This window comes from Ranitomeya variabilis, chromosome 1 (assembly GCF_051348905.1).
Source record: "Ranitomeya variabilis isolate aRanVar5 chromosome 1, aRanVar5.hap1, whole genome shotgun sequence".
NCBI classification, from domain to species: Eukaryota; Metazoa; Chordata; class Amphibia; order Anura; family Dendrobatidae; genus Ranitomeya; species Ranitomeya variabilis.
In genome coordinates this window covers 43,461,672-43,474,876 of record NC_135232.1, presented here as the reverse complement: position 1 = coordinate 43,474,876, position 13,205 = coordinate 43,461,672, and the positions used below count along the sequence as shown (strand labels likewise).

The 13,205-nt window shown below is 46.7% G+C and overlaps 1 protein-coding gene across 1 annotated transcript in view; it reads left to right on the top strand.

The window, feature by feature from the left end:
- The window catches only part of ALPK2 (alpha kinase 2), a 114,697-nt gene extending 112,860 nt beyond the window's left edge, over nucleotides 1-1,837 (top strand). Inside the window, exon 12 of the mRNA XM_077280479.1 lies at nucleotides 1,056-1,837. Coding sequence (XP_077136594.1) covers nucleotides 1,056-1,269 — 214 coding nt within the window. The 3' untranslated portion in view covers nucleotides 1,270-1,837. The remainder of the gene's footprint in view (nucleotides 1-1,055) is intronic.
- Nucleotides 1,838-13,205: the final 11,368 nt, after the last annotated feature.

Sequence of the window (13,205 nt, the reverse complement as noted above, 5' to 3'; positions counted from 1 at the left end):
AAAATACAATTCCACCATCATTTGGGGTTTGTTATTGTGTAGTAAAAAATGACTTGGTAACATGATTCTCAAGGTCAGTACAATTACAGCGATGTAGAACTTATATCGTTTTTCATTATTATTCTAGAAGCTTAAAGAATTTCCAAACTTTGTAAAAAAAAATTAATAAATAAATTCTTTTGGTTTCTGTTACCATTTCCTGTAGTACTTTTTTTTTTTTAAGCCATCGGAGCTGCATGAGTAGTTCTTGTCCTGTCCCTGTTTGGGCGCCAAATTTAATGTGAACACAACTGCCCACCAGAGTTTATGTGCAAGGCCGAATTAGAGGTATTGTGATGAACAAGCTCGGACAATCAAAACAACGCACAGATGGTTTTATTCAGTTTCCCAGGCACTTGGAATGCCTGAGAAACTGGGAATTGGTGGGATTTTTGTGTAGAGATACTATGAGATAGATTTAGAGCATAAAATTTGGACTGAGAAGACTAAATGGATCCTGATTTCTCACACAGATTGCTAGTTATCATTTTTGGGGAACATACAAAGTTTTAATAGTTTTATATTATATTTTTTGGGGTGGTAGAACAAGCAAAAAAACATCAATTCGGGTATTTCTTTTTCTTTTCTTTACATTGGTTAACTCATTTTTTATTTGATAGATCTGACTTTTATGGACATTGCACTACCAAATATGCTTTTTTTATTTAAAAATTTGACTCACTCCTATTTTCTCCACCCAAAATAACATAATAGTTTAAAAAAAACAGGCATATTTGGTATCGATGTGGAACGAACAAAGATCGTTGCTACATCACCCCATAATAAATGCGGTCATGTTGTGAATGACAAGTTGCAATGACACTCCTTGCCAAAAAATTTCTGGCTTTTGTCACTTTTGTGTCATGTCAATGTGCATCGCAACCACATTCGCTTTCATTGTCGTACGATGTTGGCCATGTGATGCATCGTAAAATAAGTCACCATGAATAACCAGCTTATTTATTGTCCAATGTTCTTTAACCCTAGAGTAAGCATTTCCTTTCTATATGTTTCAGATACAAAGGATTTAAAGGAAATTGTGCAGTGTCCTTCATTGATCAATTCAAGGCCTTGCACCAGTGCAACAAGTATTGTGAGATACTCGGTTTACAATCCCTAAGACCTAATACTTCAAAGCAGAAGAAACCCAATCCCGTCAAAGAGAAAGTCCAGCCGAACCCGTCCAGCTCTCGAAAAAATCGCCAAAGTACAAAAGCGAAAAAGACATAGCACTGCCTCTCCGTGGACGTGGCTGTCCATCTGAACTGTCCTGTACTACGTGACTTTCCATTCCCTGCAGGACTCTGAAGAAGTGGAGAGGACACTTACAAATCTCTTATACAGTAACTGCATGGATGTAGCATTGTCTGCTGTACTATTATAATAAGTATCATGCACTGATCTCTGTCATGTGTAGAATAAGGCGATACGGACGTGTTTGTCCCTATACACATTGTTGCCTTAGGCTAGTGACTGTATGGTGAGTAGTGCTCTGAGTATACTGATGTATAGCTGTGATGATTGTTGGCGGGTGACTGCAAATTCCATATTATTTTCATGTTAAGGTACATTTCAAGGCTGTTATAGCGTAAAACTATAGATCGTAAAAGACAATGCAGTGATAGACCTCTTATTTACATATAACTGCAGTGATAATGCTCCCATATACCTGTTGCTGCTGTAATAGAGCTCCCATATACCTGTAACTGGAGTGATAGAGCTCCCTCATACCTAGTGCTGCAGGAACAGAGCTCCCTCATACCTGGTGCTGCAGTAACAGAGCTCCCTCATACCTGGTGCTGCAGTAACAGACCTCCCTCATACCAGGTGCTGCAGTAACAGAGCTCCCTCATACCTAGTGCTGCAGGAACAGAGCTCCCTCATACCTGGTGCTGCAGTAACAGAGCTCCCTCATACCTAGTGCTGCAGTAACAGAGCTCCCTCATACCTGGTGCTGCAGTAACAGAGCTCCCTCATACCTAGTGCTGCAGTAACAGAGCTCCCTCATACCTAGTGCTGCAGTAACAGAGCTCCCTCATACCTAGTGCTGCAGTAACAGGGCTTCCTCATACCTGGTGCTGCAGTAACAGAGCTCCCTCATATATGGTGCTGCAGTAACAGAGCTCCCTCATACCTGGTGCTGCAGTAACAGAGCTCCCTCATACCTAGTGCTGCAGTAACAGAGCTCCCTCATACCTGGTGCTGCAGTAACAGAGCTCCCTCATACCTAGTGCTGCAGTAACAGAGCTCCCTCATACCTAGTGCTGCAGTAACAGGGCTTCCTCATACCTGGTGCTGCAGTAACAGAGCTCCCTCATATATGGTGCTGCAGTAACAGAGCTCCCTCATACCTGGTGCTGCAGTAACAGAGCTCCCTCATACCTGGTGCTGCAGTAACAGAGCTCCCTCATACCTAGTGCTGCAGTAACAGAGCTCCCTCATACCTAGTGCTGCAGTAACAGAGCTCCCTCATACCTGGTGCTGCAGTAACAGAGCTCCCTCATACCTGGTGCTGCAGTAACAGAGCTCCCTCATACCTAGTGCTGCAGTAACAGAGCTCCGTCATACCTAGTGCTGCAGTAACAGAGCTCCCTCGTACCTGGTGCTGCAGTAACATAACTCCCTCATACCTGGTGCTGCAGTAACAGAGCTCCCTCATACCTAGTGCTGCAGTAACAGAGCTCCCTCATACCTAGTGCTGCAGTAACAGAGCTCCCTCATACCTAGTGCTGCAGTAACAGAGCTCCCTCATACCTAGTGCTGCAGTAACAGAGCTCCCTCATACCTAGTGCTGCAGTGATAGAGCTCCCTCATACCTAGTGCTGCAGTAACAGAGCTCCCTCATACCTAGTGCTGCAGTGATAGAGCTCCCTCATACCTAGTGCTGCAGTAACAGAGCTCCCTCATACCTGGTGCTGCAGTAACAGAGCTCCCTCATACCTGGTGCTGCAGTAACAGAGCTCCCTCGTACCTGGTGCTGCAGTATCAGACCTCCCTCATACCTGGTGCTGCAGTAACAGAGCTCCCTCATACCTAGTGCTGCAGTAACAGAGCTCCCTCATACCTGGTGCTGCAGTAACAGAGCTCCCTCATACCTGGTGCTGCAGTAACAGAGCTCCCTCGTACCTGGTGCTGCAGTATCAGACCTCCCTCATACCTGGTGCTGCAGTAACAGAGCTCCCTCATATCTAGTGCTGCAGTAACAGAGCTCCCTCATACCTGGTGCTGCAGTATCAGACCTCCCTCATACCTGGTGCTGCAGTAACAGAGCTCCCTCATACCTGGTGCTGCAGTATCAGACCTCCCTCATACCTGGTGCTGCAGTAACAGAGCTCCCTCATACCTAGTGCTGCAGTAACAGAGCTCCCTCATACCTGGTGCTGCAGTATCAGACCTCCCTCATACCTGGTGCTGCAGTAACAGAGCTCCCTCATACCTGGTGCTGCAGTATCAGACCTCCCTCATACCTTGTGCTGCAGTAGCAGAACTCCCTCATACCAGGTGCTGCAGTAACAGAGCTCCCTCATACCTAGTGCTGGAGTAACAGAGCTCCCTCATACCTGGTGCTGCAGTAACAGAGCTCCCTCATACCTAGTGCTGCAGTAACAGAGCTCCCTCATACCTAGTGTTGCAGTAACAGGGCTCCCTCATACCTAGTGCTGCAGTAACAGAGCTCCCTCATACCTGGTGCTGCAGTATCAGACCTCCCTCATACCTGGTGCTGCAGTAACAGAGCTCCCTCATACCTGGTGCTGCAGTATCAGACCTCCCTCATACCAGGTGCTGCAGTAACAGAGCTCCCTCATACCTGGTGCTGCAGTAACAGAGCTCCCTCATACCTGGTGCTGCAGTATCAGACCTCCCTCATACCTGGTGCTGCAGTAACAGAGCTCCCTCATACCTGGTGCTGCAGTAACAGAACTCCCTCATACCTGGTGCTGCAGTAACAGAGCTCCCTCATACCTGGTGCTGCAGTAACAGAACTCCCTCATACCTGGTGCTGCAGTAACAGAGCTCCCTCATACCTAGTGCTGCAGTAACAGAGCTCCGTCATACCTAGTGCTGCAGTAACAGAGCTCCCTCATACCTGGTGCTGCAGTAACAGAACTCCCTCATACCTGGTGCTGCAGTAACAGAGCTCCCTCATACCTAGTGCTGCAGTAACAGAACTCCCTCATACCTGGTCCTGCAGTAACAGAGCTCCCTCATACCTAGTGCTGCAGTAACAGAGCTCCCTCATACCTAGTGCTGCAGTAACAGAGCTCCCTCATACCTGGTGCTGCAGTAACAGAGCTCCCTCATACCTGGTGCTGCAGTAACAGAGCTCCCTCATACCTAGTGCTGCAGTAACAGAGCTCCCTCATACCTAGAGCGGCAGTAACAGAGCTCCCTCATACCTGGTGCTGCAGTGATAGAGCTCCCTCATACCTAGTGCTGCAGTAACAGAGCTCCCTCATACCTAGTGCTGCAGTAACAGAGCTCCCTCATACCTAGTGCTGCAGTAACAGAGCTCCCTCATACCTAGTGCGGCAGTAACAGAGCTCCCTCATACCTGGTGCTGCAGTGATAGAGCTCCCTCATACCTAGTGCTGCAGTAACAGAGCTCCCTCATACCTAGTGCTGCAGTAACAGAGCTCCCTCATACCTAGTGCTGCAGTAACAGAGCTCCCTCATACCTAGTGCTGCAGTGATAGAGCTCCCTCATACCTAGTGCTGCAGTAACAGAGCTCCCTCGTACCTAGTGCTGCAGTGATAGAGCTCCCTCATACCTAGTGCTGCAGTAACAGAGCTCCCTCGTACCTGGTGCTGCAGTAACAGAGCTCCCTCGTACCTAGTGCTGCAGTAACAGAGCTCCCTCATACCTAGTGCTGCAGTAACAGAGCTCCCTCATACCTAGTGCTGCAGTAACAGAGCTCCCTCATACCTGGTGCTGCAGTAACAGAGCTCCCTCATACCTGGTGCTGCAGTAACAGAGCTCCCTCATACCTAGTGCTGCAGTAACAGAGCTCCCTCATACCTGGTGCTGCAGTAACAGAGCTCCCTCGTACCTAGTGCTGCAGTAACAGAGCTCCCTCATACCTGGTGCTGCAGTATCAGACCTCCCTCATACCTGGTGCTGCAGTAACAGAGCTCCCTCATACCTGGTGCTGCAGTAACAGAGCTCCCTCATACCTAGTGCTGCAGTAACAGAGCTCCCTCATACCTAGTGCTGCAGTAACAGAGCTCCCTCATACCTAGTGCTGCAGTAACAGAGATCCCTCATACCTAGTGCTGCAGTAACAGAGCTCCCTCGTACCTAGTGCTGCAGTAACAGAGCTCCCTCATACCTGGTGCTGCAGTAACAGAGCTCCGTCATACCTAGTGCTGCAGTAACAGAGCTCCCTCATACCTGGTGCTGCAGTAACAGAACTCCCTCATACCTGGTGCTGCAGTAACAGAGCTCCCTCATACCTAGTGCTGCAGTAACAGAACTCCCTCATACCTGGTCCTGCAGTAACAGAGCTCCCTCATACCTAGTGCTGCAGTAACAGAGCTCCCTCATACCTAGTGCTGCAGTAACAGAGCTCCCTCATACCTGGTGCTGCAGTAACAGAGCTCCCTCATACCTGGTGCTGCAGTAACAGAGCTCCCTCATACCTAGTGCTGCAGTAACAGAGCTCCCTCATACCTAGAGCGGCAGTAACAGAGCTCCCTCATACCTGGTGCTGCAGTGATAGAGCTCCCTCATACCTAGTGCTGCAGTAACAGAGCTCCCTCATACCTAGTGCTGCAGTAACAGAGCTCCCTCATACCTAGTGCTGCAGTAACAGAGCTCCCTCATACCTAGTGCGGCAGTAACAGAGCTCCCTCATACCTGGTGCTGCAGTGATAGAGCTCCCTCATACCTAGTGCTGCAGTAACAGAGCTCCCTCATACCTAGTGCTGCAGTAACAGAGCTCCCTCATACCTAGTGCTGCAGTAACAGAGCTCCCTCATACCTAGTGCTGCAGTGATAGAGCTCCCTCATACCTAGTGCTGCAGTAACAGAGCTCCCTCGTACCTAGTGCTGCAGTGATAGAGCTCCCTCATACCTAGTGCTGCAGTAACAGAGCTCCCTCATACCTGGTGCTGCAGTAACAGAGCTCCCTCATACCTGGTGCTGCAGTAACAGAGCTCCCTCATACCTAGTGCTGCAGTAACAGAGCTCCCTCATACCTGGTGCTGCAGTAACAGAGCTCCCTCGTACCTAGTGCTGCAGTAACAGAGCTCCCTCATACCTGGTGCTGCAGTATCAGACCTCCCTCATACCTGGTGCTGCAGTAACAGAGCTCCCTCATACCTGGTGCTGCAGTAACAGAGCTCCCTCATACCTAGTGCTGCAGTAACAGAGCTCCCTCATACCTAGTGCTGCAGTAACAGAGCTCCCTCATACCTAGTGCTGCAGTAACAGAGCTCCCTCATACCTAGTGCTGCAGTAACAGAGATCCCTCGTACCTAGTGCTGCAGTAACAGAGCTCCCTCATACCTAGTGCTGCAGTAACAGAGCTCCCTCATACCTGGTGCTGCAGTAACAGAGCTCCCTCGTACCTAGTGCTGCAGTAACAGAGCTCCCTCATACCTAGTGCTGCAGTAACAGAGCTCCCTCATACCTGGTGCTGCAGTAACAGAGCTCCCTCGTACCTAGTGCTGCAGTAACAGAGCTCCCTCATACCTAGTGCTGCAGTAACAGAGCTCCCTCATACCTGGTGCTGCAGTAACAGAGCTCCCTCATACCTAGTGCTGCAGTAACAGAGCTCCCTCATACCTGGTGCTGCAGTGATAGAGCTCCCTCATACCTGGTGCTGCAGTAACAGAGCTCCCTCATACCTGGTGCTGCAGTAACAGAGCTCCCTCATACCTAGTGCTGCAGTGACAGAGCTCCCTCATACCTGGTGCTGCAGTAACAGAGCTCCCTCGTACCTGGTGCTGCAGTAACAGAGCTCCCTCATACCTAGTGCTGCAGTAACAGAGCTCCCTCATACCTAGTGCTGCAGTAACAGAGCTCCCTCATACCTGGTGCTGCAGTAACAGAGCTCCCTCATACCTAGTGCTGCAGTAACAGAGCTCCCTCATACCTGGTGCTGCAGTGATAGAGCTCCCTCATACCTGGTGCTGCAGTAACAGAGCTCCCTCATACCTAGTGCTGCAGTAACAGAGCTCCCTCATACCTGGTGCTGCAGTAACAGAGCTCCCTCATACCTAGTGCTGCAGTAACAGAGCTCCCTCATACCTAGTGCTGCAGTAACAGAGCTCCCTTATACCTAGTGCTGCAGTAACAGAGCTCCCTCATACCTAGTGCTGCAGTAACAGAGCTCCCTCATACCTAGTGCTGCAGTAACAGAGCTCCCTCATACCTAGTGCTGCAGTAACAGAGCTCCCTCATACCTAGTGCTGCAGTAACAGAGCTCCCTCATACCTGGTGCTGCAGTAACAGAGCTCCCTCATACCTGGTGCTGCAGTAACAGAGCTCCCTCATACCTAGTGCTGCAGTAACAGAGCTCCCTCATACCTAGTGCTGCAGTAACAGAGCTCCCTCATACCTGGTGCTGCAGTAACAGAGCTCCCTCATACCTAGTGCTGCAGTAACAGAGCTCCCTCATACCTGGTGCTGCAGTAACAGAGCTCCCTCATACCTGGTGCTGCAGTAACAGAGCTCCCTCATACCTGGTGCTGCAGTAGCAGGGCTCCCTCATACCTAGTGCTGCAGTAACAGAGCTCCCTCATACCTAGTGCTGCAGTAACAGAGCTCCCTCATACCTGGTGCTGCAGTAACAGAGCTCCCTCATAGAGCTCCCTCATACCTAGTGCTGCAGTAACAGAGCTCCCTCATACCTAGTGCTGCAGTAACAGAGCTCCCTCATACCTGGTGCTGCAGTAACAGAGCTCCCTCATAGAGCTCCCTCATACCTAGTGCTGCAGTAACAGAGCTCCCTCATACCTAGTGCTGCAGTAACAGAGCTCCCTCATACCTAGTGCTGCAGTGATAGAGCTCCCTCATACCTGGTGCTGCAGTAACAGAGCTCCCTCATACCTAGTGCTGCAGTAACAGAGCTCCCTCATACCTGGTGCTGCAGTAACAGAGCTCCCTTATACCTAGTGCTGCAGTAACAGAGCTCCCTCTTACCTAGTGCTGCAGTAACAGAGCTCCCTCATACCTGGTGCTGCAGTAACAGAGCTCCCTTATACCTAGTGCTGCAGTAACAGAGCTCCCTCATACCTAGTGCTGCAGTAACAGAGCTCCCTCATACCTGGTGCTGCAGTAACAGAGCTCCCTTATACCTAGTGCTGCAGTAACAGAGCTCCCTCATACCTAGTGCTGCAGTAACAGAGCTCCCTCATACCTAGTGCTGCAGTAACAGAGCTCCCTCATACCTAGTGCTGCAGTAACAGAGCTCCCTCATACCTAGTGCTGCAGTAACAGAGCTCCCTCATACCTGGTGCTGCAGTAACAGAGCTCCCTTATACCTAGTGCTGCAGTAACAGAGCTCCCTCTTACCTAGTGCTGCAGTAACAGAGCTCCCTCATACCTGGTGCTGCAGTATCAGACCTCCCTCATACCTAGTGCTGCAGTAACAGAGCTCCCTCATACCTGGTGCTGCAGTAACAGAGCTCCCTCATACCTAGTGCTGCAGTAACAGAGCTCCCTTATACCTAGTGCTGCAGTAACAGAGCTCCCTCATACCTAGTGCTGCAGTAACAGAGCTCCCTCATACCTAGTGCTGCAGTAACAGAGCTCCCTCTTACCTAGTGCTGCAGTAACAGAGCTCCCTCATACCTAGTGCTGCAGTAACAGAGCTCCCTCATACCTAGTGCTGCAGTAACAGAGCTCCCTCATACCTAGTGCTGCAGTAACAGAGCTCCCTCGTACCTGGTTCTGCAGTGATAGAGCTCGATCGTACCTTTTCTCTGTTTAATACGCTAATTTTGTGTTATGATGAATAAGATGTATTAATGCTTTTTTAAAATGTATATTTATTGCAATTAATAGAATGTTCTGATACAATAAAATGCAGTGTTCTGTGTTCTGTTGTATTGTAGTTTCCAGTGTAAATTGTGTCGCCTGGATTATCTCTCATTTTAGTATATGTTATGTACATAAATATTATAAATATGATCATTTCTCAGCGTGGCTTTAGTGATCGTCATTGAATGGTGCTAACTTCTAGAAATGTCAGTACAACCATCTCCCCTAGTCTTTCCTGCAAGCAGGCGTGGATTGCGCCAAAAAAAGTCAGTTTGGCTTTGAAGGGCAGTCTCTTGAGCCTGGGTTAGTGAAATAATGGTCATCAACAGGCCTGCGAAATATGAGGTTTGATCATAGGAATTGATTATCCTATCGGCAGGGAGCTTATTGTCTCCCCATCAGTTGTCCATGGAGGAGCCAGCATTGATTTCAATGGTCACCATTTAATGCTTTATCAATGATGCCACAAAATGGCGTAAATTATAGCGTAAATGTGTTCCACCTTAAATTTGTTCAGGGGTTGTGCTTCTTTTTGGAACTTTAGTTCTTTGTGATAGGTATCCCCACACATTACGGCTGATCACTAGGGGGTCTCCAGAGCAGAAAAATCAGTGATCATTTTCACAGAATATATTCTCTTCACACAGTGGCATCTTTATACAGAGCAGAACCTGTACCTTAGCATGGTGGGGGAGGAGAGGGATCCAGTTCTTCTCTCACTCAACCAGAGTATACAACATAACATGGCCTTAAAAGGAACCTGTCAGAAAAAAACCCTCACCAAAAAACACTATTTATCTGCCGACATAGTGAAAAAGCTATATGTACCTGGAGCTCAACACTAACTGGTTTCATCCAACAGCCATATAAAGCATACATATCCATACAATATAAGGAAGCCATAAGTATTCAGTTACAAAGCCTATAGGCCTCAATTACCACAATTATCTTTGTTCCCCATGGCAACCAATCAGAGCTCAGTTTTCATTTTTTTAGAGCCGTTTAAGAAATGAAAGCTGCGCTCTGATTGGTTGCTATGGGCAACAAAATAAAATGAAGGCCTAATTGGATAAACAAGGCCCCATCGATAGACCTTATGATTGAATACTTTCATGGCTTCTTTACATATTCACAATGGGGCCACCAATGGGTTATTTTTTTAATATAACTTGTTAAAGGATAATATCCCCCCGCCATCACCTTGCTGGTTATCAAAAAGCAAGACCTTTTATTAAGGTCCAGTTCGGATCTTTTTAGGGTTTGTTAGCCAGGCTTTTGATAACAGGTTTTCAATGGTATTTTCTATAACAAAACTGGAGCCAATTTGTCCAGTGTAAATGATATTCCTGTAGCACAGGCCGCAATGTCATACACCGGGCTCCAAAAATACAGCGGGTTATTTTAAAGGGCAAACAAATAGCCATCAAAAGTCAACAACAGCTGCGAACAGATAAATCACGAGTCAGGGGGGGTTGAGGATGTGCGACTCACTGACCGGTTAGTGATCATATTATTGGTGACAATTAAAGTGTGTTATGTTTAATTATTAAAAGGGGCTTCTGGGGCTATATTATTGACAGAATATTCTTACGATGGGTTGTCGAGATTTAGCACAAAAGTCTGCAGTCACTCTATGTGACTGCAGACTTGTAAAATAAGAATTAACAGCGAAAAAAAAAAAGGGCAACAGTATTTACCTGCCCGGGTCACAGAAACTAATGCAGGATCAGGATACAGCAAACCCACTTAATAAAGATGGAGGCAGCACAGGTGAGAAATACTGATGAAAGGACCACTCACAACCTGCCAAGTCAGAGGTGTATCTAGGCTTTATTGTAACCAGGATAAGAGTATGCGATAAAGCACATATGCGATTTGCACACTTAGGGCTCATACCTATCTCCGTGAAAAATACGGTCCAATTTCGGTCCAGAAAAGTCGGATAAGTGTCATGCAAGTGACATGTGATTTTCATGCGAGTACAATCTGGTTTTAACACGTAGCATCCGATTTACATGCGAATCCGATCCGATTGCAATGCAATTTTAGCATGAGCTGTTACGTACAGAAATTCTCTATGTGATTTACAGTTTTCCAAGGAAATATTCTATCAAATATATATATAGAGAGAGAGAGATTAGATAGATAGAAAAAGATGGATATAAATATGTGAGTGAGATATATAATCAATGCTTTGTGTGTGCATTTTAATGTACATGTTTCTTTTAGTAAATAAATTCCTTTTGGAAAAAAAAAGGAGCGGGACCCCCCATGTCCTTTGAAAAGCCATCAATTCATCAGCCGCGAACAGTAAAATCACAGCGTGACCCGACAGAATAGAATAGATATATGCACAGAATAGATAGATATAAAGATGTCAGTCACATATATAATTAGTACAGTGCTTGTGAAGCTTACTGTACATGTATTTTATTACTGAATAATTTATTTTCTGAAAAAAATGGCATATGATCCCCTGACATTTTATTAACAAGGAAAGGGGACTGCTGGGGGCAGATGTGTATAGTCTGGGAAAAAGGTAATACCATGGAGCTTCCCAAGCTATTATTATCACCTCACAGCTGTACACTTAGCCTTTTCTGGTTATTAAAATGGGGGATCCCCCCAAAAAATGATGTTGGGTCCACCTTTAATTATTACCCAGCAAAGGCTAGGCAGACAGCTGTGGGCTAATATTAATAGCTTAGAAAGGGGTCATGGATATTGGCCCCCTCCGAGACTAAAAACATCAGCTCTCAGCCACCCCAGAAATGGCGCAGCCATAAAATGTGCCAAATCTGGCTCTTAGCCTCGCTCTTCCCACTTGCCCTGGTCACACACATGTAGAGCAGAGTTTCTGGTTACAGCCTATTAGAGCTGCCCATACGATTAGATCATACAGGCTGTCCAGCACTATATTAGTGCACCCCAGGAGGACAGACACACTAATTTACATGACCAAAATTGATGGGCTTGGCTACACCCTGAATTAAAATAAAACGAGCAAAAAAATATACATGAGTTATTGATTGATATTTTGGCCAAAATACACAAGCTCGCAACCTGCATAAAGGGTCCTCATCCTTACAAGTCCCTACACTAAAATTAAAAGCAAATCCAGAAAAAGAGGAACTAAGAGGAATTAAAATTCCCCAAAAAATTCAAGCAATGTTTCCCTTTCTTGTGCTGTTAAAACCCCAAAAAAATTCAAGAAAAAAAACTCCCTCAAAAATTCAATAATTTGGCCAAATTACCAACCAATAATATAATATTTATATATATATATATATTTTTTTTTGCACGTCATATTTTTATTCAGGGTGCAACCAAGCCCATCATGTTGGCCTTGTAAACTAGGGTGTCTGTCCTCATGGGGCGCACGTCTATAGTGCTAGGCAGGTGAACATCTAGTCCCCTTTTTATCTGGTTTCAGGTGTGATTTTCATATTGCCCACACCTTTTACTTGCCAAAGGTGAGTTTGAATGTGCATCACATGCTTGAAACAAAGTTATTTACCCTCAATTTTGGAAAGGTGCCAACAATTTTGTCCAACCCATTTTATTATTATTATTATTTATTATTATTATAGCGCCATTTATTCCAAGGCGCTTTACATGTGAGGAGGGGTATACATAAAGACAAGTACAATAATCTTAAACAATACAAGTCACGACTGGTACAGGAGGAGAGAGGACCCTGCCCGTGAGGGCTCACAATCTACAAGGGATGTGTGAGGATACAGTAGGTGAGGGTAGAGCTGGTCATGCAGCGGTTTGGTCGATCAGTGGTTACTGCAGGTTGTAGGCTTGTCGGAAGAGGTAGGTCTTCAGGTTCCTTTTGAAGGTTTCAATGGTAGGCGAGAGTCTGATGTGTTGTGGTAGAGAGTTCCAGAGTATAGGGGATGCGCGAGAGAAATCTTGTATGTGATTGTGGGAAGAGGAGATAAGAGGGGAGTAGAGAAGGAAATCTTGTGAGGATTGGAGGTTGCGTGCAGGAAAGTACCGGGAGACAAAGTCACAGATGTAAGGAGGAGACAGGTTGTGGATGTCATGGTTAGGCTTTTGTACTGGAGTCTATGGGTAATGGGGAGCCAGTGAAGGGATTGACAGAGGGGAGAGGTCGAGGAATAGCGGGGGGACAGGTGGATTAGTCAGGCAGCAGAGTTTAGGATAGATTGGAGGG